We start from the raw sequence: 26756 nt of genomic DNA, 5'->3' as shown, positions 1-26756 counted from the left end.
GGCTGGCCTGGAATTCAGTATATAGCCCAGGATGGCCTCCAGCTCATACAGATTTGCATGTCTTTGTTCATACCTGCTATCTATCACTGCACCCACCCTAAACACTAATTTTACAGTTTGTCAGAATAAGTAATTTTGAAGTTTACTCAGTCAATATGTGGTTATCTTTTGGTATATAACCAAATGTACTATAGTTTAAAAAGAACTACCCACAAAATGGACTCAATAGTTAAAACACATTGACAGGATGAGGTAACCACAAAATTATTGAGCATTTTGTCATAGACACTTTGGAGTAATACATGTCATTTATTATTCACAACAATAAATGTCACCATTTGATACCCACAGTAATAAGGCTGAGGTTTTAGATAACCTACTGTTCTGAATGTCATGGTATAAACTGTTAAACAAGATGGGCATAAGCTGCAGAGACCTATTTGACCTGTGATGGGCTATTCTAAGCTTTGGTTCCCACACGTGTAATTGTGTAGTAGTCCGAATATATGCAGATTCTAACTTGTGAACTAATGTGCTGTTTTTGTGTTCTTCAAAATTTCCAAGACTGGTCTTTTAGTTGTTCTTTTGCCTTTTGAGACAGTTTCTCTGTGTAGTCCTGCCTATCCTGGAACTCACTCTGTAGATCAGGCTGGCCTCACCTACCTCCTGAGCACTGGGATTAAAGGTGTGCACTGACACCGCCAGGCTACAGGACTAGTCTTAATATTTATTCTGAGCCCAGCAGGCCGAATTGTTTGTGAAATGGCCAAAGTACTAAAGGGAGAACTCGGAGTGACCCTGTTTCATAGCATCTGGTTGAAGTTGGTTCCACTGAACCTGCTTTGTTGTCCTTTGAGTGAGGTTGAGTATGGTGTGTGTATGGGGTGTACTTGAGGATAACCAGCTGGGGGTGTGTGTGTGTAAAAGATTCCCTTCCCAACTCTGTTTATGGTTACTCTTGAGATAGTCTCCAAAGTCCGCTCTAAGGAAAAATGTGTACATGGCCGAAACGGATCTAGGACCATGTGAGTTGAGCCACAGTTGATTTCAAGTAAGGAACTTAGAGCAGATGAACATTTCTAGGCCTTTTCATTTTTCTCTTTGAGATATGGTCTCCTGCGTTCTGGGCTAGGCTTGAACTCTTGGTCTTCCTGCCTCCATTTTCCAAGAGCAGAGATTACAGGCATGAGTCACCATGACCAGCCTCACTCTAACTGCTGAGAAAGGAATGGCCCCTAGTTCAAGGTCAGTTGGCTACAGGAGGCTGTTCTATACACATTTTTCTCCTATCTTGGGGTGGGGGGGTATTTTTTAAACTGGTGTTATTTTATTTCTCAATATTTTTTAAAATTCTTTTTTAAATGGGTTTTAAAGATACTTTAGTAAGGTTTAAGCGTGAGGGTTAAGAGAGAATGTGTTACTCAGAAGGATATAAGATACACTCAGAAAGTGGTGTGGGCTTTTCAGAACAAGGTGGCTGTGACTGGGCTAGGATCTAGTTTTGTGTATGGTTTTCAGCATTTCCTCCAAAAAGAAAGTCCGCAAAGTAATGACCTTACAGTCGTTCTTTCTTGTCATTCTTCTCTCCATCCCTCCCTCCTCCCTCCTCCCTCCTTTCCTGTTTTGTATACTCTGCATTTGCAAATGTGTATTGAGGAAGGATATTAGAGATTGAACTCAGTTTGGAACAAGGACTCCTACCACTGAGTGAACATTCCAAGCCATTTTAATGATACTGGTTCTGTTGCAAAGGATTGAACTCAAGACCTGTCCATTCTAAGCAAGCACCCTGTTTCTATGCCCCAAACCTCAGCCCTCAGAGACAAGAAAGAATCTCACTCACTTTGTACTCCTGGCTTATCTCATACTTTGACAGTTCTCCTCATAGGCGATCATATAGCTACCTAGAGCATTAAAGATCCAGCTTCTGAAAAGGGGCTTTTATTCATCTCTTATCTTGTGTGCTACACTGCTATCTTATTTTAAAAATTATTAGGGGCTAGGGATTTAGCTCAGTGGTAGAGCGCTTGCCTAGGAAGCGCAAGGCCCTGGGTTCGGTCCCCAGCTCCGAAAAAAAGAACCAAAAAAAAAAAATTATTAAGAGTCAATAATTAGAATATGATTTAGGAAGAAAAGAATATAAAACTGCAGTGGTCTGTTTGGACTATTTTAAGTTTTGATTTTTATGCATAGAAATCTCGGATTGTTAGTGATGATGTAATGAGGGTTAAAATGTCTAACACTGTATTTCTCATACAGTGAGCCTTACTAAGTAGCCTCCACTGACTATTCGTTGGGATTATAAGCATGTGCCATTATTCCCAACTACAAATGTTGGTGCTTTCCTGTTACATACATTGATCCTTTAGAAATATCTTAAAGGAACTAGATCTAAAGGCACAGGATTAATTTAGCTACCTGTGAGGCTGAGGCAGGAGGTTGTTGCATGTTCAAAGTTTGCCTGAGTAACTAAATGACATCCGGACTCAAAATAAAATATAAAAAGCAATCGTGCTGTCACTCTGGTATAGTGCTTGACGATCCTGGGTACAATCCTTTACCTAGTCCTACCAAAAAATAGAAATAACCTATTAGATCATTATATTAAGAGGTGAGAACAGAGAGATGGGGTTCACAATACAAGTTAGTCATAAAGCAGTTGCCTAGCATACACAAAGGCCCAAAGTTAATTCTGAGCACTGAAGAAAAAAATATTGGGGGACTAGTAAAACAGCTCAGTTAATAAAAGTACTTACAAACTTAGGCTCTCGCTCCCACATGAGAGCTGAGTGTGCTAGTTTGCCCCTGTGATCCTAGAACTGGGGGCATAGAAACAGGAAAGTATGGGCCAGCGAATCTTGCTGATTGCAGGTTCAGCAAGAGACGGTCTCAAAAAATTATGGTGGAGAACAATTGAGAAAAGCTGTTGTTCTCTGGCATCCGTGTGCATCAGCACACAGAAAGAAAGGGGCAAAGAGGGAAGGGGTTGAGGACAGCATCCATAATAAGATGTCTTCCTCGGATACCTTCCACACTCTCCTTCAGAACAGATCTAAACAGCTGTGGGATTCTGGACACATAGATCTAATGAACAAGCAAGCACTCTGAGTTTCAAGTCTTGACAGACTTCGCATTGTGGTAGGATATAGTTACTCTTCCATGGAAGGAAAACTCTTTAGACATATTCCTCAGTCAGCAAGAGTGCATTAGAGTACATATAAAGCGGAATGAAGTAAGCAGATAAGCCAATTGGATCCTTTAACAGGATGAATATTTTTCTTTGAACTTAAGGGTTGAGGGTGTTGCTGCATGCCAGTTATGATAAGATACTTGCTTAATTGTTAACTTTATAGCAGGGTTTTTAATGGTCTAGATTCTGCTTGAAGGTTGGGAAGAAAAGTTTTGCCTGCCAGTTACCAGGTCTGTCCAGTTGATCATTTCCAGCAGCAATTTCTACTCTCCAGGAATCTCAGAATAGAATCTTCTCCTAGGATACATTCTGTAGGTGTCTTCATTCTTTAGCATCCTGCTATCTTAAGAGGGAGTAAGGGGGTTGGAAAGTTTGAAGCTCTTTTCTATCAGGTTAGAACTTATGTGTGACTTCCCACTCAGGCGCCAAGAGCTCCGTGAATCTGCCTCTAATAACAGGCTTTATCTTTGCCATATGACATACTTTGGACCCTTAGCTACTCTCTTTATTCTGTGGCTGTTCCTATTATGTTCAGTGGGCGTGGCATTTTGCGGTTCCTGACAATTCTTTCTTGCCCTGCAGATAACTTGGAGTTATCGGCCTAGGTTTGGTGTTTAGAAACAGGGTTTTGCTTTGTTGTCCACACTAGTCTTGAGCTCTCTACAATCCTTTTATACAAGCCTCCCAAGTGCTAGCATTTTTATAGGTGTCTTCCTTGGTGCTATATCTTTTTCCCCCTAGTTTTGTTTTTGTTCTGTTTTGTCTTTCTGAGACAGGGTCTGTCTATGTAACTTTAGTTTTCCCAGAACTCACTCAGTCGACCAGGCAGATCCACCTGCCTCTGCCTCCCAAGAGCTGAGAAATTAAAGAGGTGCACCCCTACACCTGACTAGAAAATTTATTTGGAAGGAGAGGGAGTTAAGACAGAGTTTCTCTGTATCCCTGGCAGTTCTAGAACTCACTTTGTAGACTAGATTACTGAGATCAGCCTGCTTCTGCCTTCCAAGTACTAGGATTAAAGACTTGTGCCACCACCACAGGGCTAAAGGGTTTGGTTTGGTTTTTTTTTTTTTCTTAATGAGAACATGGTGTGCTAACCATCCCTGGAATGGTGACACAAACCATTTTCAGTCCCAGTAAGTACTGAGTAACATAGTAGTTTGAGGGGTTAGTGCAGACAAGAATTTTTGGGACAGGGTGTCATTAGCCTAGGCTAATCTAGAGCTCATAGGCATCCTGGTGTTTTAGCCTCCCAAATTCTGTGATTTCAGGCATGAGTAACCCAAGCCCAGTTTACAGTCTTGAATGAGGTATTGGAAACTATGTAACTAAATACTTAGATAAAAGTTAGAAAGTATCTTAGCAAGTCAGGTAGTTTGTTTTTAATGTTAGTGCCAAGGAGGGGGAAGGTGGCAGAGCAGTTAAGATCCTGTTTTTTTCTAAGGATTGTTACTTTGTAAGTCAAGTGAGAAGGAAACCTAACCATACTTGTAATCTCCAGAATCGAGGACGCTGGGCAGGTGGATCACCAGTTCAAAACCAATCTGAGCAATGAGACCTTTTCTCAGAAGAGAAGATTACTTTGTGCATGTTTAGCATGTTCAAGGCACTGCAGAAAAGTCGAATTGGGCATTCGTGCTGTATTATGTGGTTGATAGGTAATCTTTGGCATGGGAGAATAAAGCTGTGACTGCAGTTTAATAGCTGTCATTGCGGTATTTCATTGTTCTGACGTAAGATCTCTGAAACTGACAGTCCTGTCTCTACTTCCCTGTGGCCGGGGTGCTTCATTCTTTCTTGTTTTATCCTTGAGATTGATTGTTAGAAAAATTTTGTGGTATTGTAAATTGAACCCAAGATCTGTAATGCTAGACAAGTGCTCTTACACCGAGCTAAAGTCTTGGGCTCCCAAAATCTTTGATTTTTGTTGCTTTGATTTATTAATATATTCTAATTGTGTGTATGTGTGTGCGTGTGCACACACAGGTGCCCAAAGAGATGAGTCAGATGAGTTACAGGGAGTTGTGAGCGGCCTGATTTGGATATTCGGCATTGAACTCAGCCTCTGGAAGAGTAGTGCTTGATCTTAATGGCTGAGCCAGCTTTTCAGTCCCTAAAATTCATTCTTGTTTAAAAGCAAAGTCGCCTCAAATTGAGTGCAAAGGCTTAGTATTAGTTAATTGTTGGTACTGACCTCAGGATGCTGAAATAGTAGCGGAGGTTGTATATATGCCTGCCTAGTAAAGTTGGCACAATAGAATTTAATTAAGAATTGAGTGGGGCTGGAAAGGCGACGCAAGGTTAAGATCAGTGATTGTTACAGGCAGTTTCCTAGTTGCTGTGCTTGGACATGGAACTGGGTCTTGGTAAAGCCAAGCACAAACGAAAAGGTTATGTCCTGGCCCTGATTTTATTTTATGAATGCATGCCCAAAGTTTATGGGTGTGTGGCACATGTGTTTAGAGCCCTCAAAAGTCAAACAAAGGTATTGGGTTCCCAAGAATTGGAGTTACTGGCGTTTGTGAGCCATTGTGAGGATGCTGAGAACCAGACCTGAGACCTCTGCCAGAGCGGTAGGCATTCTGAACCTCTGAGCGCCTTTCCAGTCCCTGATGTTTTTAAGTAATTAAAACTACTTTTTCAAGCATAAGTAACTAGCATGCCTTTTAGCTCTATAACAAACCTCTTAATGAGACAAAAAGCTACTAATGGCGTTCCACGGATAAAACTAAAGTCTGGAGAATATTTAGTTGTCTAATGCCAGGCAGGTCTAGAGGTCTTCACAGTTTCTGTCCCCATCTTCTCATTTCAAATCTATGTTCTTGTTATGCACACTACCTTGGTTTTTGCTTATTTTCAGACAGAGTCTCACTCTAGCCGGAGCTTACTGTAGACCAGGCTGGCCTCAAACTCAAGAGTTTGCCTCTGAGTGCTGGGATAGAAGGTGTGTTCTGCCGGGCCCAGCCACCATGCTTGCTCTTTTAATTTTTAGTTTTAAGTTATAGAGGTTGTATCCTATGCACCATGAGTATGCTTACAGAGACCAAAGGAAGGCATCAGACCCTCCAACTAGAATCCAGACAGCTGTGAGCCACCATGCAGGTGCTGGGATTTGAACCCTGGTCCTCTGGAAGAGCAGCCAGTGGTCTTTTTCCAGTTTTGTTTGTTTTTAATGAACATTTGGTGGTGATAGCAATCCTGAAAGTGTGGATTAAAAAGATAACTTATGGGAGATTTGTAACTTCTGCTTTGTTTCAGAGTATTTCCACACTGGTCACAAAAGAGGGGTTTTCATTCATAGCTCCGTGGCTAGAGCCTGACAGTGAGATGCTAAGACTGGCTGTGATCGCAGTCTCCTTCTATTGCATTATTTTGAGAAAATTAGAAAAGTATTCCAGCTTCTGCTGCTTCCTGATGGAATATTCCAGTAGGTAGTGTTGGGATGTTGACTGAGGTAGGGAAACTTCCCTGTCGACAGTTCTTTAATGAGGGAAGGGAAAGCTACTAGCTGTCTAAATCTTTCCTTTCTGGGTTGTGTTTGTTCTGTGTATTTACCCCGTTTACAAGGTTTTCCTCCCTGTGTCTCCCAGAAGTTAATCCTCTGGGTAAATCATTGAAGAGAATTCTTTGATAATGGAAATTACCCTCATGAGCTTGAGGACCTTGGGCTTGGGGGCTTTCTTTGTCTTCGGCGTTGATCTGTGTCTAGCTTGTTTCTTAGGTCTGCCTTGAAGTTGTTAAGACATATATGAGTCATTGCTACACAACATGATTCACTGGTGTTCTTTAAAAATTACATTCATTTCTTTTTGTGGTAAAGAGTGGGGTTGGGGGGGTCAAAACAATCTGTTCTCTCCTGGCATGTGGCTTCCAGGGGTTGCTACCTGATGAACCATCTCACTGGCTGAGACAGGGTCTTGGTTCCAAGCTAACCTGGAACTGAATGTAAATCAGGCTGGCCTCAAACTTAGGCCATCCTCCTGGATCTCTGTCTTCTAAAGTCTGGGGTTATAGGCATGCACTACTAGCTGGAGCATGCCGTCTAAGGACTTCTTTGTCCTTTTCCTCTGTGTGTGGGGTACACGTGTAGGTCAGAGGACAGCAGCATCAGGTGTGACAGTTCCACCTTGTTAGAGAAGGGGTTTCTTTGTTGCTTGGCTTCCTGTTTACGTAGTTTGTGAGAAACCTCCAGTCTGCTTTTCCTTTCACCAGAGGAGGGAGGGCTGTTCTTTTTACATGGGTTCTGGAAATTCAAAACTCAGGTCCTCCAGCCCATAGGGTGAGTGTTTTCATCCCTGAGCCACCCCCCCACCCACTGGCTCTAGGGCTCTCCCTATCTCTGCCCGGTCTCAGTTCTGGGGTTTCGGGCCTGCATTGCCACACGTGAGTGCTGAGGACTCAGTGCAGATCACCATGCTTGCAGAGAGTGAGCTCTTTTCTCACTGAGTTACCTCCCCAACCTTGTGCTCGCTCTTTTCCTACTACTTTTTACGTATGTACTTACGTGTGTGTGTGTGTGTGTGTGTGTGTGTGTGTGTTGTGTTGTGTGTGTGTGTTATGTGTGTGTGTGTGTGTGTTTGGGTTTTGAGGCACAGTCTTGCCATGTGACCCAGATTGGCTTGAGCTGTTTTGTGCTACTCTACCGAATGCTGTTTGTTCATTTAGCTCTCCTTTAATTAATGTTTATTATTTAACTTACCTTATGTGTATAGGCGTTTAAGCATCATGCAAGTGCCTGGTGACCTCAGGGTCCAGAAAAGGCATCATATCCCTTGGAACTAGGCACTGTGTGAGCCACCATGTGGATAGTTGGAATCAAACCCCAGGTCTTCTTACTCTTAACTGCCAAGGCATCTCTCCAGTCCCCTCACTGGCTCTTACTTAAGGTTTTTTGATTTTGGAATGGGGATATAATGACAGCAGAGAAGATGAACAAAAGACTATTAGAATTAGAAACAGCAAGCAGACCCAGTAGTAGTACACACTCTTAATTCCAGCAGAGCTGCGTTGCGTGTGACCTGGTCTGCATGTGAGCTCCAGGCCAGCCAGTGTGCAGACCCAGACATCTCGATGGGAAGGTGGCAACCATGAGAATACTCTCTAGTTTGGCTTTTGCGGTTAGCTTCTCCAGTGAGAACATTTTCTTTTTTCCTAGTGTCTGATGATCTTAACTCGCACATGCGTGTATACTGTCCTTGTCTTCACACACACCAGAAGAGGGCATCAGCCCCCATTACAGATGGCTGTGAGCCACCATGTGGTTGCTGGGATTTGAACTCAGGACCTCTGGAAGAGTAGTCAGTGCTCTTAACCACTGAGCCATCTCTCCAGCCCCCTCTCATTCTCGTAATAGGTGCTTGTTGTACATGAACATGAGATATTTAACTTCCTTTAGATTTTACTGTGTTTACACAGACTGGTCTGACAAGTTTGGCTGCTTGTGGATTAAATGAGTGCATCTGCTCCAAAACTTTCCTGGCAGGGCCCTTTACTCTGCCAGTGTTAAAGCCAGCATAAAAGCATGAGGTAACTTTAATAGTCTCAACTATTACTTCCTAAGCCTTTGGAGTACATCAGGCACCACCATTCCCACATAAGGCATTGTTTTTAATAATCTGTATTTCAGCTCTAGTCAAATGTGTTACAAAGGTGGGTTCAGAAACTTAAGGTTTCCCCCTACAGAGTAGAGAGAGCTATACATGGAAACTAGTGAAAGGTAGTTTTGTTCCTAAGATTTGGTGGGTCTGAGAGGGATGGACACGTGCATCTTTGGGTGAAAAGACAGGGTCACAAGTGAGACTTAGAGCTAGGGTGGCAGCTCGAAAGTCCCGGAAGGCCTGTCTACATCTCACGGCCCCAGGGTTACAGACACATGTTTTTTTTTGTTTGTTTGTTTTTTTTTTTTGGTTCTTTTTTTTCGGAGCTGGGGACCGAACCCAAGGCCTTGCGCTTCCTAGGTAAGCGCTCTACCACTGAGCTAAATCCCCAGCCCCACAGACACATGTTTTATGTAGGTTCTGGGATATGAATTCATGTCCTCATGAAAACACTCTTATCCATGGAGCCAGTTTTAAACTTTCAGGTAGTATGTTTCAGAGTTAGCAATCTTGGTAGAAATATATCAACCAAAAAATTTCTGGCAAACTACATATACATCTGAACCTGTGGTTTGTTCTTGAGACGGGCCAGGCTCTTTCAGTGTAGTCTTGGCTGGCCTTGAACTCAGATCTGTCTGTCTGTCTCCTGTGTGATGGGTTAGGGAGCGTACCGCGTGCCCTGAGCCCTACTTCTGAACCTTTTAAGCAATGGACTCCAGGAATGAGGTCTCGTCCTGTCACTACGTGTTTACTTGCTTAATCTTCTCTGGGATGTTAAGTGGGTGTGCATGTAGGCTGCCCTGCAGTTCTTACAGCAAAATTGCTTAATGACTGTTTATCATCTTAAGCCATCTTCATGGAAAGTAAATAGCAGTTTATCTCAAGGTCGTTTCTCTGCACAGCATCATCTGGCTGTGAGGCATTTTGGGTTCACTCGGTTTGCTCTGACTTTCTTTTCACGTAGCTTCAGGTCCTTTGGGTTTGGGTTTCTGTGCCATCATTCTCTGTTTTCAGAGCCCTTTTCATTCTACTTCTTAACATCACCTTCTGTCAGGTCCATCTCAGTGCTGGCTCAGACCAGAACCCTTTCAAGAGAAGGCCTGTGGTCCCTAAAGATTCTGAGCTTATGCTTCTTTGAGAATTGTTTATAAGGAAAAAAACACACAAAAAATGGTTTGTATTTAAATTTTCTCATCTGGATCCAGGGAGATGGCTCAATAGTTAAGAACACTGATAATTCTCAGAGAAAGCCTAGGTTCCAGAGGGATTCAATGCCCTCTTCTAGCCTCTGAGGCACCAGGCATTCAGTCATACATAGACAGGCTTGTGTACAAGGCAAGCACCATACACTTAAAAAAATAATTTTCTCTGCCAAAGTTCTTACCAACACAGACACACATGCACACACACACACACAGTCTTTAAAACAAAAAAGCCCCTACTTAAGGCTTCTGTGAAAACCTATAGGCTTTCTATAGGTAGCAGGGGGTGGTTCACGTTTTTCTGAAAGTATCTTCATTCTCAGTTTATTTGACCCCACCTATTCTTGTGATACTAATAATTGTTTGCTTCTGTAGCCTTAAAGCTAGGGTGTGTATGTCCTTGCACCCCAAGCGTGCCTAGTGGCCTTGGATGCCCTATGAATGGCATTATAGATGGTTGCCAGCCACCATTTGTGTGCTGGAAATTGAGCTTCCTCTGGAAGCTTTCAACTGCAAGGCCATGTCTCAAGCCTCTGATCTTTAAGTACACGAGAATTATATAAATATAAAATGAGTTTTATCTGTTTTCATATATGTACATAAAGCATTATTAGTATCATATTTACACCCTACGTTTTAGTTACTTTTCTATTCTGATAAAGCACCACTGAAACAGGAGTTTCTTTTTTTAATTTGAATATTTTCTTTACTTAAATTTAAATGTTATCCCCTTTCCCGATTTCCCCTCTGGAATCCCCCTATCAAAGCAGGAGTTTCTTTGGGTTTATTTATTATGGTTCTAAAAGGTTAAGACCATCATGGAGTGGAATTAGCTGAGAGCGTACATCTCCTACCGCAAGCAAGAAGCAGAATAAGCTGGGAGCAGCACCAGTCTTTGAAGCTTCCACGTTTCCAGGGACACATTTCTCCCAAACAGTGCCACCACGTAGGGCATTCAAATGCCTGGACCTAAGCCACCATGCCCCAGCACCTTTTCTTGTTTCTCTCCCCTAGTCTGCCTCCTTTTCCCAGCTAGTCCTCTTGTACATATGTACGTATGCTGGTCTGTCCATCCATCACATTCATTAGGGTTGTATGCATGAGCACATGCAGCAAGGATGGCCTTCAACTCCTGGTGCCCCTCCTCTGTTTCCCAGTGTTTATATTAGAGGAGTGCTGGAGATTGAGTCCAGGGTTTCATGCATACACAGCAAGCAGTCTTATCAGCTAAGCTATCCCCTAGCCCTAACTGATTTTGTTTTTTGAGACAAGATTTCTCTGTGTAGCCCTGGCTGTTCTAGAAATAATTTTATAGACCAGGCTGACCTCAAACTCAGAGAGATCCCACTTGCCTCTGCCTCCTGAGTGCTGAGATTAAAAGCGTGCACCTCCACCACGCTGATTTTTTTTATTGTTATTAAATATAATTTTCGTACTATAAAACATAACACCCTTTAAAAGATTCGACTTGTTGATTTGATTTATTTATTTATTTATTTATTTATTTATTTTAAGAGTTCTGTCCTGGTCATCTGTTGCGGTCTAAAACACTGACAAAAAGCAACTTAATCGTGTAGGCACATGCGTGCCACTCCATTCATACAGAGTTAAGAGGACAAGCTAAAGGTGTTGTCTCTTGCCTTACACACGTGAGACCCAGGAATCAAACTCAGGTCATCAGACTTGGCAGCAGGCACTTTTACCCACTGACCCATCCTACCAGTGTCCATCATTCCATTTTACACCTATAACAGTATTGAGTTTTTGTTTTTCTACATCCTGTATCTCCTGTCTTTTTTTAAAGGGGAAGGGTCACTTGTATATATGGAGATCAGAGGCCAACACTGTCTTATCACTCTTAAGAGAGTGTTTACCAGCATGTCTGTTAGTGCACTATGTGCTTGTAGTACCCACTGAAGCCAAAAACGGACATCAGGGGTCTCCATTTGGTAGAGTCACAGACAGTTGTAGGCTGCAGTGTGGATGCTGAGAACTGAACATTCTGGATCCTCTGGAAGAGCAAGGGTCATCTTTCCATCTCCTGTATAACTAAACTGTATGTGAAACAGTACACAGCTTTACCTTCCAGATAGGGAGCCACAGCAGACCCAAGAACCAACTTTCCTATAATCTTTACAAAATCGTCTATTCACAAACTCTTTGCCCAGTTTTATTTTGTTTTTGTATTGGAGATTGAACCTAGGCTTTGTGCTTGGTTGGCAAACACTACCACTGACCTATGTCCTTTGCTACCTTTTGTTGGTGTCCTTTATTTGTGTAGCCTTGGGCAGGCCTGGGAATCGCTGTTAGACCGGATGGTCTCATGCTCAGATCATCTGCTTGCACATGTGCCTGTGCCTGGTCTCTGTCAGTTTTTAGTTCAGATTGTGCTTTGTCTGAATGCTGAGACTTTACATGCTCTACATAATGAAATCATACCACGTGGTTTTCAGACATTTTCCCCCCATCTTATATGTTATCTTTGTGTGTGGTACACACATGCATGTGCGTGTGTGGAAACCAGAGACTCTGGCCAGCTATTTTTCTTTATTACTCAACACCTCAAGTTGTGAGACTGTCTCCACTTGAACCTGTGAGCTCTGGGGAATCCTATTTTACCTTCCTAGTGCTAAGGCTACAGGATGGGCCAGGTGCCTTTACCTGCTGACACTCACTTTTGTGTATAGGGCATTAAAGGTGAGTATATTCACATTGTAAACTAGTCTTCAGAACGCTTTTCAACTTACAAAAACTGGTTTATATTGCTGCTGATACGTACTCTACCCTACTCCTTAATGTTAGAGTTTGAACCTGTGGCCTCATGCTTGCTAGGCAAAAACAACTAGAAATATTGAAGCCAGGTGTTTCTTTTTTTCTTTTTCTTTTTTTTTTTTTTTTTTTTTTTTTTTTTTTTTTTTTTTTTTTTTTTCGGAGCTGGGGACTGAACCCAGGGCCTCTTTTACCACCGAGCTAAATCCCCAACCAAGCTAGGTGTTTCTTAACTGCAGCCAATAATACAGATCTTGGAAGTATAGGTTAAAGAGGTGGTATTCTCTGTGGGTCATATTTCAGTCTCATCTTTTGGTTCTAGATATTTGAACTAGTGTGGACACGTAACCAGGCTTTTGAATGTATAGCTCTTTTAGAAATTTGTGTTTGCACATGAGTTGCCTGATAGATTTTCTGGTCTGTCCCCTCCTTGGAGATGATGTTACTAGGCTTGTGCAGAACACCTGACTTGTTGTGAGTGTTCTGGGATCCCAACTCCAAACCTTTATGATAGTGAAACAAGTGCTTCTAACCCCTGTGTTCCTCTTTAAAAATTTAACTAAATCAATATAATCAAAACACATTCTCGATGGCATACCCCTTTATTTCAGTACATAGACAAGAAGATCTCTGTAGTCTAGAAATTGTTTAATAACTGCAATGTTTGTGAATTGCATTATTCTCCTATCAAGAAAGCAGTAGGTATGCTGAATTTGAGGATTTTCAGAAAGGGGTAGTAGCAACTGAAATATTTGTCTGGGCTTGGGACGATTTGTTTCATTGTCCACTGAAGAGCCACCGGGATCTCAGCCTCTACTGTTGGCAGGCTTCATTTGTTGCCAAATTCCAGCTTGTTGGTCCTCCAGCAACCTTCCTTTTTCATCCTTGAGAAGGAGATATTTCCTGGCTGTCCCTTTGATGGCCTTCATTACATGGCTAATCTCAGTGTTAAGTAATTGAGCAGCTACTGTCTGCTGAACTGTCGCTGGCCCTTGGTAGCTTTCTTTGGAAATGTGCAAGCAGGAGGTAGCTGCTGCCTCTCAGTCTGTTCAGATGACGTGTCTTAGGAATGTCTTACCTTAGTTTATCAATGGTAAGCATGAATTTAAACTTGTGTGCGTTTCTTTCTCCAGCAATGGCACGAGCATGATATCACTGATCATTCCTCCCAAAGACCAGATTTCACGAGTGGCAAAAATGTTAGCAGATGAGTTTGGAACTGCGTCTAACATTAAGTCACGAGTAAACCGCCTTTCAGTCCTGGGAGCCATCACATCTGTACAACAGAGACTCAAACTTTATAACAAAGGTAAGCATCTCTCTCTCTCTTTGCCACTCTGTCCTGCCTGGCTCTCTTGCTGTGACCAGCCAGCTGCCACCACTGCCCTTCAGCTACCTAGTTACTGATTGATTTATTTACTATACACTGAGTGCTAAATACTATTTGCTATACTTAAGGAATAAATCCTACTGAAACATCTCGGAAGAAGCTTTACAATGAGGATGAGTCTTAGGATGAGTTTCTGTTTTATTTAAATTATGGCTGTAGGAATAATTAGAGAAATTATTTTTGTTCTTTGCAGTACCTCCAAATGGTCTGGTTGTTTACTGTGGAACAATTGTAACAGAAGAAGGAAAGGAAAAGAAAGTTAACATTGACTTTGAACCTTTCAAACCAATTAACACATCATTGTATTTGTGCGACAACAAGTTTCATACAGAGGTAAGCTTGAGGGCCAGGGCCTCACCAGGGCCCAGGAGCAGCTGCTCTCCTTCTTTAGCTTCCCAGCTCCAGTCCACTACTAACCTACTTTCTATTAATAGATTGGCTTGTGCGTTCATAGAACGAGTCCTACGGTCTGCCCATTTTTAAGGCTGTGGTAGCAGATATCTGTACTGTTTGACCACTTTACCATTGAATACTCGGTGATCTTTGATAATCGACATCGTTTCTGTGTTTATTGGTTGGTACCTTTGGACTATTTCCAGTTTGGCCTCAGAATAATATCACTAAACATTCATGCACAGGGATGAATATGCTTGTAACCATTTCCTTTTATTTTTATAGATTATATTTGTAGAATATTTAATCTTTTAAGAAGTCAGTTTTCTAAGCCATTGACAGTTGTAACCTTTTACATTGGTATTTTTCTCTTACCGTGTGTGTGGTGTGTGTGTGTGTGTGACAACAACAGGGTCCATGTTTCCGAGGAGGCTAGCTTTGAATTCTTGATCCTTCTGCCTCTACCTGGGATTATGGGCATCCTCCATCACGACTACTTGGTTTGGATTTTGGTTTTCAAGATGATTTCTCTTTGTGGCCCTAGCAGTCTTGGAACTCACTCTGAAGACCAGACTGTCCTTGAATACATATCTGCCTGTCTTCTGCCCCCCGAGTGCTAGGATTGAAGATGTGTACCACCACCGCCTGGCCATCATGACTATTTTCAAAATGATGTGCGGACATTATACTACTCTTGATGTTTGAGGAAGGTGCTAAGTTGGATTTGGATAACTTGTTAGAGGCAGGTGGTTGACTGATTTTGATTGACTGTTTCTCTATTCCCATGACACTTGTCTCTAGTCTTTTGCACCTTTAGTACTAAGCTCACAAATCATTGGGAAATAAGCAAATAGAGTGCATTTAGTGACAGGTTTTCTCTTTCCTGTTCTTATGACCCCTGAGTGACAGAGCTAACGATAATGAACATTAATAGTGGAAAAGAAACCTCATTAGACTGACCTGAATCAGTCAACAGTAAGCAATCAGGAATTCACAGCTGGCTTCCACTTTAGTCTCTTGCCTTTCATCAACCCTGAGATAGACTTCTGCAGTGGGATTAGAGCTGACATTTGTCCACAGTTTACAGTGGGTGGTTTTGCTAACTTGACAGGAAGACCAATTCCAGTTGGGTAACTGTATTTTTTTCTGAGCCTCTGGTGTCCTGGCAGAGGCCTCTTCTGACTCTTAGCAATTCTGTTCGACACATTTGCTTATGTCAACTTTGTTTTTAAAAACAAATACAGATTTTGGGTCATTCTGTTTTTAAAAAGTACCCAGTGGCTGTACTGTCTGGCTTTATAGCTCAGCTGTTAAATTAGCATAAATACCTTTCTCCCAGTAATCATTAAAATGATTAGTAGGGCTAAGGGTGTAGACTCAGCTACACCCAGCACCCAGTATCCCCCATGCCCGATTTCTCACCTGGAAGGTCCTTAGGCATAACAAGCACCTTACCTACTAAGCCACTCCTCAGCCCCTATTAGAGTTTGTTTCGTTGAGACAGGTTGTTCTCAAAAGTATATAACCAAGGATGACCTTGGACTTTTGTTCCTTTGACTCCACCTGAGTGCTTGGAATTACAAGCAAATCCCACCATGCTTGACTTTCTTTTTTTTTTTTTTTTTTTTTTTTTTTTTTTTTTTTTTTTGATTAAGCTAGAGTCTTGTGGTCTGGCCTACATTAGCATGTGAGGCTCAGTTCTCATGCCTCTGCTTCCCAAGTGCTGATATAGGCATGTTACCACACCTGATTTAGTTTCTTGTTTCTTGGTTAAAAAGGAAAAAGGAATGAGTAATTTCTTAGATCTAAAGAGACCAGAATGTGGCAAGCAGAATATTACAGTCCTTAGGTCTCAGGCCATCACAGGAAATATGTCTGTGAGTCCCAAGGCTGCTCTATGCCTCTCAGGAGAGGCAGAGATAGGAAAATAAATCTCTTTAAAACTCGTTGAGTGATGGTGGTGTATGCCTTAATCCCAGTGCTGGGAGGCAAAGGCAAGTGGATCTGAGTTGAAGACCAGCTTAGGCTACAGAGTGAGTTCCAGGATAGCCAGGGCTACACAGAGAAGCCAAACCCCATGTTAAAACAAAAACCCTCCTTTCCAGTTGAGAGCAGTGGGTTTTTCTTTTTAAGACACAACTATTTTCCTTTCATTGTTACTATAGAATTAGCTTGCAGATTACTTTACCTTGATAGTACCATCTAGTAATGCTGAAGGCCATGATAGTAGCAGAAAGTTAGGTTGACTGCAACTTGGCTTTTGTAGGACACTGGCTAAGAGTGTGAGAGTCCTGCCAGGTTCATTTCAGAGCACTATGCTAGGAAAACAAGAACCAAGATGTTAAATTTGATCTTTAATTTAGATGTTATACTCTACATCTAAGTTAAGTGATAAAAGTGAAAAGGGGGAGACTAGTGTTTTGCTGGCATTTTGTTTGGTTGGTTTATTTGTAGGTGGTTGATTGGCTTTGGAGACAGACTCTCACTGAGCAGTGCAGGCTAGCTTTGAACTTGAGATCCTCTCTGTGTGTCTTTAAGTACTTCAAATATTATCCTCTTTCCAGGTTTCCCGTCCATAACCCCCATCCCCGATCCCCCTTCTTGAATGATGGCGTTCCCCCACCTACCCCTTCCCACCTCCCCTCCCTGACATTCCCCTACACCTGGGGGAGGGGGTGGCGTCCAGCTTTGGCAGGACCATTTATTTATTTTACGAATGTGAGTACACTGTCACTGTCTTCAGACACACCAGAAGAGGGCATCAGATCCCATTACAGATGGTTGTGAGCCACCATGTGGTTGCTGGGATTTGAATTCAGGACCTCTGGAAGAGCAGTCAGTGCTCTTAACCACTGAGCTATCTCTCCAGCCCCTGAACTTGAAATCCTCTTATGTCTGCCTCCCAGGTGCTGGAGTTCTAGAATGACACTGTTTCCACTTCAGATTTTGTGGATTGTGTGTGTATCGGGTGAGGGAGAGGGTCAAGGGGGACAGATCCTGTGGCTTGCCTGTGGAGTTGATTCTGTCCTCCCTCATTGGTTCTGGGGACCAGATGTTGTCACAAGGCACCTTTAATTGCTAAGAAATCTTGCCTACCCAAGTATAGGTTTTGGGTTATTTAGTTTCTTCCAATTTTTATTGTGGCAAAATCCAGATAAGAATTTTAACTGTGGGGCTGGGAGATGGCTTAGTGGTTAAGAGCACTGACTGCTCTTCCAGAGGTCCTGAGTTCAATTCCCAGCAACCACATGGTGACCCACAACCATCTGTAATGGGATCTGATGCCCTCTTGTTTATGAAGACAGTGCATTCATGTACATAAAATAAATGAAAGATTAAAAACAACAGAACTGTAACTGCTTTTAGGCTTTTAGTTGTGCAGCACAGTGTGAACTATCACCATCTTATCTCTAGAGCTGACTCTGACTGTAAACAGTAAATCCGTCCCTTTCTCCTTCCCTGCAGAATGGAAGCCTCCGCTCTGCATGAGCATTACGTATGACGGCCGAGGCCTGTAAAGCAGTCTCGGGGAGGGTGATCCATGTTGAGTTAACTAAGCCTTGGACTTCATTGTGTAGTGCTTGTGTTTGTGTTTTAGGCTCTTACAGCGTTACTCTCAGATGACAGCAAGTTTGGTTTTATTGTAATAGACGGCAGTGGTGCTCTTTTTGGCACGCTCCAAGGAAACACCAGAGAAGTCCTGCACAAATTCACTGTGGATCTCCCAAAGAAACACGGTACATAGAGATGCCTTTTACTTGTCTGTTAAAAGTAGTAACACAGGGTTGGGGATTTAGCTCAGTGGTAGAGGCCCTGGGTTTGGTTCCCAGCTCCGAAAAATAGAAAAGAAAAAAAAAGTAGTAATACACTGTAAATAAGCGTGTTAGTGCTGAACAGTAACAGGTAGTGATTAGCTTGACTGGTTCTTTTGGTTTTGCTTCATAAGGCATATTGTACTTTCTTAATAGTTACCTTTTTCCCACCACTTTTGTGTCAAAGGCAGAGGAGGTCAATCAGCCTTGCGTTTTGCCCGTTTAAGAATGGAAAAGCGACATAACTATGTTCGGAAAGTAGCAGAGACTGCTGTGCAGCTGTTTATTTCTGGAGACAAAGTGAATGTGGCTGGTTTGGTTTTAGCCGGATCAGCTGACTTTAAAACTGAACTAAGTCAATCTGACATGTTTGACCAGGTAAGAGAAAAGGGACTGCTGTGGCAGGGGTCTGTGTGTGAAATACATTCCTTCTCAGTGCCCTACACATGTGGTGGCCTTCCTAGCCATTAAAAACATTGGGGGGGTGGGGGGGATTTAACTCAGTGGTAGAGCGCTTGCCTAGCAAGCGCAAGGCCCTGGGTTCGGTCCCCAGCTCCTAAAAAAAGAACAAAAAAAAAAAAAAAATTGGCCGGAGAGTCGACACAGTGGTTAAAAGTAAATGGAGGGGCTGAAGAGATGGCTCGGTGTTCAAGAGTGGGATTTCAGCAAAGGTGTTTGAGATCCTAATGTCTTTGTTTCTATTTGTGTCAGAGGTTGCAATCTAAAGTTTTAAAATTAGTTGATATATCCTACGGTGGTGAAAATGGATTCAACCAAGCTATTGAATTGTCTACTGAAGTTCTCTCCAACGTGAAGTTCATTCAAGAGAAGAAATTAATAGGTATAGTGAAATGCTACTATTTTATTTTGTGAAATGTAAAAGAAAGGGCCAGGTATATAATTTCATACTTGTGATCCCCACAGTATAGTGTCGAGATGCAAACAAGAGGTCAAGGTCATTTTTAGCCTCAGTAGTTAGGCCATCCTGGGGTGTATGAGACTCTTGTCCTGGACAAAACTAAAAAAAGAGTAAACGAATGGAAAATTAAACATCTTTACTGGAAAATAACTATCAGCAGGACACAAACGCATGTGCCTCTATACCCCAGGGGCTAAGGTTTGCGTTGCTACGAGTCCAGCTGGCCCGATTTTGAGGATGAGGCTCTGGATTGGGAAAGTGGCTCAATTGATGCAGTGCTCGCCTGGCATTCACAAGGCCCTAGATTCAATCCACAAGACCAGTATTGTATACCCAAAAATAAGAACTTGTGTAGAATTTTTATTTTTCTCCCACACAGGATCCAAAGAGGCATACAGTCTCCTCCCTGGGTTTTATGAAGAGTTGCTTTACCCTTCTGTGTTAGCCTCTTAAGTACAGCACCACCTTTAAGGGGCACAGGAACGCGCAACTGGGGAGAACCGAGGCAGGTCAACAAAAGATGGTCCAAGAACCTTCAGTCTCCTTGGCCTTCCTCACCCAAGGCCAGGGTCTTGAGTGCCTGTTCATGGTCCCAAGGCAGCACAGAGCTAGGCATTAGGAACAGGCTCTGGTGCTGGTAAGCCTGGGACTAGAAGTGGTGGAATCCTCTTTAATATTTAGCAGTTAGGACTGGTGGAAATGATTTCAAATCTTGTGGATACCAAAATCTAAAACTGTGACGGGCTCTAACAGAAGTGGTGTAGTGTTTGTATATAACCTATGCACACCCTCCCATGTACTTTAAATTATCTCTTAATTATTTGTAACACCTAGCATGTCATAAATGTTATATTAATAATAGTCTGCTATCGTTTGCGTTATGAAGACAGGTAAAGGTCTATGTTCCCTGCAGATGCAGCCATCACAAGCCTAGCTCCATAGTACATGTTGGCATGTTGTGCTAGTTTTTCTCAATATATTTGATCCACAGTTGGTTAAGTTCGTGGAAACCAAGAGGCACCATATATTTTATTCTTATGTCTAATTCACAGGACGATACTTTGATGAAATTAGCCAGGACACGGGCAAGTACTGTTTTGGAGTTGAAGACACACTGAAGGCTTTGGAAATGGGAGCTGTAGAGATTCTAATAGTCTATGAAAATCTGGATATAATGAGATACGTGCTTCATTGCCAAGGCACAGAAGGTAAACAGAAGAGGAACATATTGTTGCTGTCTGTTGTATTTCTCTGTTCAGAATCCCGTGGTTTCAGGCACAGTTATAAAGGAACATAGAAGTGCATGGGGTCATGGGTGATATTGCCACCCCCAATACCCCACCCACCCTAGCATTTAATGCTTGTTCACAGCTAAATTAGCCAAGAATACGGGGCTGCATCTTGGATGTCTTTGTTTCCTTATAGGAGCGAAGTACTGGGTACCAGGTACTTGGTGTGCTGAGATGTTTCTGGGAAGGTTTGGTTGAGTTAGTCCAGGAGTCCTGTTCTTATCTGATCTACAGAGTTGATGTCTGTTAGTACTTTGCAAACCGGGTTAACGGTTTTTGTTTTTGTTTTTAACTTTTAATACTACAGAGGAGAAAATTCTCTATTTAACGCCAGAACAAGAGAAGGATAAATCTCACTTCACAGACAAAGAGGTATGTAAAGTTTTCTTTAGTGATAACATACAAAAAGCTAGAGTTTTAAAGCGTTGGTAACATACAGCATCAGCTCTGGAGACAAAGCTTTATTCTAGTGGGACTGCCATGGAAGGAGAACAATGTCTCACCGCCTCGCGCCGGCCTGAATTCAAGGAGGGCAGGATCATAGTGGTTATTTTTTTATTTTTTATTTTTTTAATTTATTTAAAGTAATAAGTTAAAAAATTAGAAAAACATTGTTATCCTTGAAGTAACAGAAATTTAATTTGAATAGCATTGTCCCAGCTCTGTGTTTGAGACCTTACTGCTGTATTAGCTTGGAAGAGGGGGCAGCTTTGAGACAGTTTCTCTCTGTGGCCCTGATTGTTCTGAAACTCACTCTGCAAGCAGGCTAACTTCAAACTCAGATATATGCCTGCTTCTGCCTTCGAGTACCACTCACCGCCAACGCCTGGCTTGCTTTGTTCTTTGAGCATTTTATCAGCTCCCCTTTGTGCTTAGCTAGGCTTAAATGCATCACCATAATTTTAAATGAATGCTGCCTTCCTAAACGAGACAGGTGTAAATGGCTGCTTTATATTCTGAATGGGGCTGATGAGATAGCCAAGCCTGAGACTTAAGCAAGTTGTCTTCTGACCATTACATGATGCCTTATGGCGTGCGTACTCCATACACACAACACTGGACTCTGAAAACAAGGCTGGTGGTGGGGCTGGAGAGGCGCTCAGCAGTTAAGAGCACTAGCTGTTCCTCGGGGGTCCTGATTGTGATTCTAATTCATGAGCACCAGGCACCTGTGTGCTGTACTCATTTATTTAGGCTGTCCTGTTGTGTGTGTCTCTTCTGGGTTAAGGAATGATGAGAAACTATTAACACCCTAGTTTCTGGAATCAGTCACAGGAATCAAGGTGACACCTAAGAATGGTTGCTAAGCCCACAGCCTAAGGGAAAATACTCAGATAGTTTATCTACCTTTTCATTTGTAACCAAGAACTGGTAGATATGCTTAGTTTTGTGCATTTATAGGAGAACGGTGAGGGGGAGGGGGATGGTGGGCAGGGCACTGGGTGTGTGCTATGTGCTAGGCTGAGTGACTAATGCCATTGTTTGTGTGCCCTGTAGACTGGACAGGAACATGAGCTGATAGAGAGCATGCCCCTCTTGGAATGGTTTGCTAACAACTATAAAAAATTTGGAGCTACACTAGAAATTGTCACAGATAAGTCACAAGAAGGATCACAGTTTGTGAAAGGATTTGGTGGAATTGGAGGTGAGTAGCAAGCTCAAACAGGGTCCGAGCTGTCCTGAAATAGTTTATTATTAAGGACACCTCTACTGGAAGAGGTGTTTGGATCAACATGTGATGCTACATTCCTTACTTTTGGACCAATTTTTGGTTATTTTTAGTGTTTTCTATTAGCATTTTATTTTCTTTCTTTTTTTTTTTTTTTTTTTGAGACCGTGTTTCTCTGGAACCCTGGCTGTCCTGGAACTCACTTTGTAGACCAGGCTTCCCTCAAACTCACAGAGATGCCCCTGCTTCCCCCTCCCAAGTGCTGAAGACAGGTGCCACTATCCTTTTTTTTTTTTCAGGCACGCACATGATGTATTTCAGTCATATTTAATCTCTGCAGTTTGGTGGTATTATTTTGTGTCTATTTGGGTGGGCACAAGAGTGCCTTGGCATGCATGTGGAGGTCAGAAGACCATTCTTCCTCCCTATGCGTCCTGAAGAGTCAGCTAGAGCAGCAAGTGCCTTTACCTACAGAACCATCTTGCTGGGCCCATGTTTTGTTTTGGGGAATGTGGTTTTGCGCCTGCAAACCTTCAGGTGTCACGAGATAACCAGGAGACTACTCCTATTCCTATGGCTTCCAGCAATGGAGCCTGCACTGGGGTTCACTGAGTTACCTCCCCTCCCCTTTGTGAGCCTCTCTAGAGAGTAGGGGCTAGCCTGGGATTCACTGTGCCACCCAAATGGCCTCCAAAACTGGCAGTCCTTGTGCCCTGCCTCCTAAGTACTAAGGCATGGTGAGCACCACGCCTGGAACTCACTGTTGATTACACTGTAATTCTGGACTTGGGTGGGCTTCTCCTGTAAGAGCAGCCCCTCTCTGCTCTAAGGACCCAGGCTACTGACTCTGCTTTGTCTCGCCAGGTATCTTGCGGTACCGAGTAGATTTCCAGGGAATGGAATACCAAGGAGGAGATGACGAATTTTTTGACCTTGATGACTACTAGGTAGTCGACATGGGTCCGGCAAAACGTGCCTCACCCTCCAGCATTCAACCCAAGGAGCATACCCGTGGTGGAGTCCAAACAGATCCCTGCCTTACAATTGGAACATTTCCAGAACTTAATCCGTGAGCATTGGATACTGAAAAGAAAAGCGAAACAAAACCAGACCCAACCCTACACTTTGGTTTGTCGTGGTGTCAGCGCAGCAGCCTACAACCAAGTCCCTAAATGCCACTTTGGACTAATTTAAAAGAATCCCAGTTTTTACTTTTACTTGATGGTAAAATTGGTTGCTCTTGTATTTTATGAAAAAAATGATTTTTTTAACCTTCATACATAGAAGCAAAATACTTTAACTGCTGTAAACCTTCAGAAGTCAGTAGACGTGAGATCATACTGGTTGGTTTCTCCCTCTGATCGGAGAGTAACTAAATTGCTGCGTTCGCTGCCTCCGCAGTGACCCATTTACATGGCGTTCTCGGCTTAGACTGCACAAGAAGAAATATATGTGGTGAAATGTTGGAACCGTTTCTCTCTTGGTCTCTGTTTAATGTTGAAAAGGGTGAGCTAATAGGCAATTTCAGTTTCACTCCCTCACACCCCCACTCCCAGACTGTCCGTTTCAAGGGTGAGGTTGTGTTGTAAACTCAGACTGAGTGCGGAAACACGGGGCCAGTGCACTGTTGGCTTCATCAGTGTGGGGGCAACGCTTGTGCCCGGCTCTTGGGAGACGGTGCTCTACTGAGGCTCCCTATAACCTCAGCCTACTAGAAACCAGTCTGGGATGGATATATGGGGCTTCTATGCTATGGCTGGGGTTGGGAGAAATAAAACATGCAATTTAAGTGGAACCAAAAAAAAAAATGTCAAAGATGATTTTGCTTGGATCTATTCTTGGTAAAGGGAGGTGGTGGTGCTTCCTTGTGTTGGATGGCATGAGATTATGTGAATGTTTTGATTTTTTTTTTTTTCAAATGAACTGCAAGATTTTTCACGGGAACGACAGACAAGACACGTATGACCGTGCATGTATATCTCAAACCCCTGGTGGGGCTGGAGCATCTGTTTCAAAAAGTGGGATCTACAAGCACCTCTGAGATGAGAAAGTATGGAGGCGGGTGGGGAGGGCAGGGGCGGGTGGGGTAGGACACAGCTGCTGGCACCGTGGACTGTAAAACCATGTTAGAGCCGAAAGAGCCTGGGAACCTGAAGCTCGGGCTTCACCGCTGGGCTGTGACGGATTTAAACCCAGTTGAAGTGCAGTCATGGTGTGCTCAAGGTGGTGACAGAGAACAGAGTGGGTGTGCCCAGCCGCAGCAGTGCGGAACAGTGTGCCCAGTGAGCTTTGAAGGATCACGGGTTTTACAGTCAGCTGGTATCGCGCACACACCAGGGTGGTAGGGTGCATTGGGTTTCAAATTGGGTACTTTTAACACTTTAGTGCCTGACTGCTGCTCTTCACTGACTTGACTCAGTCACTTGTAGCTTTATTGGTCTGAACCAGTTCCTTGTTCCCAGGTTACAGACCTGCCTATCGTTCCAATAATCAATCCTGTCTCACTTGAATGAAGGGAGCATGTCTCAAATGTAAAGCTCTGGTTCTCACACTGTACTCTGAGGTCCAAATGACTGTCTGTCCTGTAACCTAATGTCTCAACCCCAGTGAGAAGAGTCAATTCTTTAGTGTTCACCAACATGGGAGGCTTCACCAGAGCAGGCTTTTGCTTTGGGCTCTGCTGTTTGTTTGCAGAACACCCAAAAGCAAGCGAACACTCTTCCCAGCAGTACCTTAGGGTTTTGCCATTGTAAATGGGTCTGATGTGACTGACAAGACCAGAGAGATCGGATGTAAACTACATTTGCATATGCTTGTTGTCTCACATGATACATTTAGGGTATGCAGCTCTTTTTCTAGTTTTTATTTTTACTATTTAAGTTTGGAAATGATGCCAAATTTTTGTATTTCTTTAATCAATGTGTTCTCCTTGGTGATATATATTGCATTATATATTGATGTGTGTATCAATATATACCGATATGTGTTACACTTACGCATACAAACACACATAAGTGAGGGGTGAAACCGTAGCCTGCACTCCCTAGCCTCTGCAGAGAGACCCTAAGAGCAGAATCTCGGTGTTGTGATGTACAGAAATGGAGAAGAGTATTAAACCATATTTAAGAATATATTTTGTGTGCTTGAGATTTTTTAGGAATATTCCTAGAAAAGTCTGGACTACAAGGGACTAAATCTTCTGTTTGTTAGATCAGTCGTCCTAATAAATGCTCAGCCTTAGTTATTCTCACTCTAAGAAGGACAGCTGAGGTTGTGGTCCTGGGATGTGCTGTAGGGATATGCCATAGGGAGCTTCCACTTTCTACAGCCAAACTGATGTATAGCTTCCTCCACTGTACTTGTAAGTCAGAAGGCAATTTACGTATGCTTGGCTTTGATTTTTTTGTTTTTGTTTTAAGGTATTTCAAACCTCCCTGTATTCCATAAAGACAGGTGAAAATTTTATCCCAGTCTCAAGTTAATTTTAGTCCTCTTGCATTTGAGTCCTGTAAAAGGGGGTCATAGTCTATTGTGGTGGTACATGCACTGGAGGCAGAAGTAGAAAGATCACGTTTGAGGCTAGTTTTGGCTACATAGCAAGATCCTGTCTAAACAAAAGAATAGCTAGTCCAGGGGTGGGGGGATAGTTGTCTGAGCAGTTAAGGGCACTGACTGCAAGCCAGGCATAGTGGTGCATGCCTTGAATCCTAGCACTTGGGAGGCAGAGATCTCTGAATTCCAGGACAGCCAGGACTACACAGAAAAACTAAAAGAAAAGGGGAAGGTAGTGCATAGGTTCACCCACATGGTGCCACCCAGCAGATTGTAACCACAGTCCTCGTGGATCTGCCTTCTGACCGTCTTCCACTGGTCCCAGGCACACAGGAGATGCACGTACATGAAAGCAGGCAAAATACTCAGTTACAGTCCAAGTGGCAGGGCAGAAATTAGGTTTGGGAGCCTACAGGTTGTTCTGACAAAGAACAAATTATAGGTGGCTCACTGTCTCCAGTTGAGAAGAAAACTTGGCCACCAGCAGCTTGCTCTGTCGGCATGCTGGCTCGTCCACTCAGAAGGTATCCAGACCAGTCTTCCTCTGGAAACAGACAAGCAGGCTGCACAGTAAAGGTAGTTCTCCTACAGCATGCCTCGGTGGTATTCTCAAAGCCAACAAGCTGTTGGGAGAGCAGATATAGGGGCTGCACCCCTTACCTGTCTGGGCCAGCAGCCCTTGCTGTCATTTCTTCTCCAGCTCCCTTTCCCATACCACAACACTCCCAGACAGGTCCAGTCAATTGAGGGCCAAGTGCCAAGGTGGAATTTGAGATCCACTCCAGCTTCTCCCTCGTAGCCAACTTGAATGAGTGCCAATTGGAATTCCCATCCGCCAAAGTCCCACCCTGATGGGACTCAAGAGATGTAGGAGCTGACTAGCCAGGGGGAGTGGAAACACGGTGTTAGAGCTGTGAGGCAGGGGCATTATCTCCTTGTAGCAGTTTGGGTGCCACAGTGTGACACGGAGCCGA

At 43.1% G+C, this 26756-nt stretch overlaps 1 protein-coding gene and 1 non-coding gene across 3 annotated transcripts in view; one reads left to right on the top strand and one right to left on the bottom strand.

Moving 5' to 3' along the window:
- Positions 1 to 25361, top strand: part of Etf1 (eukaryotic translation termination factor 1) — a 28422-nt gene extending 3061 nt beyond the window's left edge. The window contains exons 3-11 of one of the 2 annotated variants that reach the window (XM_087592881.1): positions 13892 to 14067; positions 14342 to 14481; positions 18140 to 18278; positions 18541 to 18731; positions 19065 to 19194; positions 20325 to 20480; positions 20869 to 20933; positions 22059 to 22206; positions 23095 to 25361. In XM_087592881.1, the coding sequence (XP_087449007.1) occupies positions 13905 to 14067; positions 14342 to 14481; positions 18140 to 18278; positions 18541 to 18731; positions 19065 to 19194; positions 20325 to 20480; positions 20869 to 20933; positions 22059 to 22206; positions 23095 to 23177 (1215 nt within the window). In that variant the 5' untranslated portion in view covers positions 13892 to 13904 and the 3' untranslated portion in view covers positions 23178 to 25361. The remainder of the gene's footprint in view (positions 1 to 13891; positions 14068 to 14341; positions 14482 to 18139; positions 18279 to 18540; positions 18732 to 19064; positions 19195 to 20324; positions 20481 to 20868; positions 20934 to 22058; positions 22207 to 23094) is intronic. The other variant, NM_001008344.1, reaches the window with a different exon arrangement.
- On the bottom strand, positions 19635 to 19750 carry LOC120098404 (small nucleolar RNA SNORA26). Its single transcript, XR_015643182.1, has one exon. It is a non-coding gene; the product is annotated as a small nucleolar RNA SNORA26 (small nucleolar RNA).
- Positions 25362 to 26756: the final 1395 nt, after the last annotated feature.

Source organism: Rattus norvegicus, chromosome 18 (genome assembly GCF_021556685.1).
Source record: "Rattus norvegicus strain SHRSP/BbbUtx chromosome 18, alternate assembly SHRSP_T2T, whole genome shotgun sequence".
Classification (NCBI taxonomy): domain Eukaryota; kingdom Metazoa; phylum Chordata; class Mammalia; order Rodentia; family Muridae; genus Rattus; species Rattus norvegicus.
Note: the sequence above shows the minus strand (reverse complement) of the source record. Positions and strands in the feature narration are given on the sequence as shown.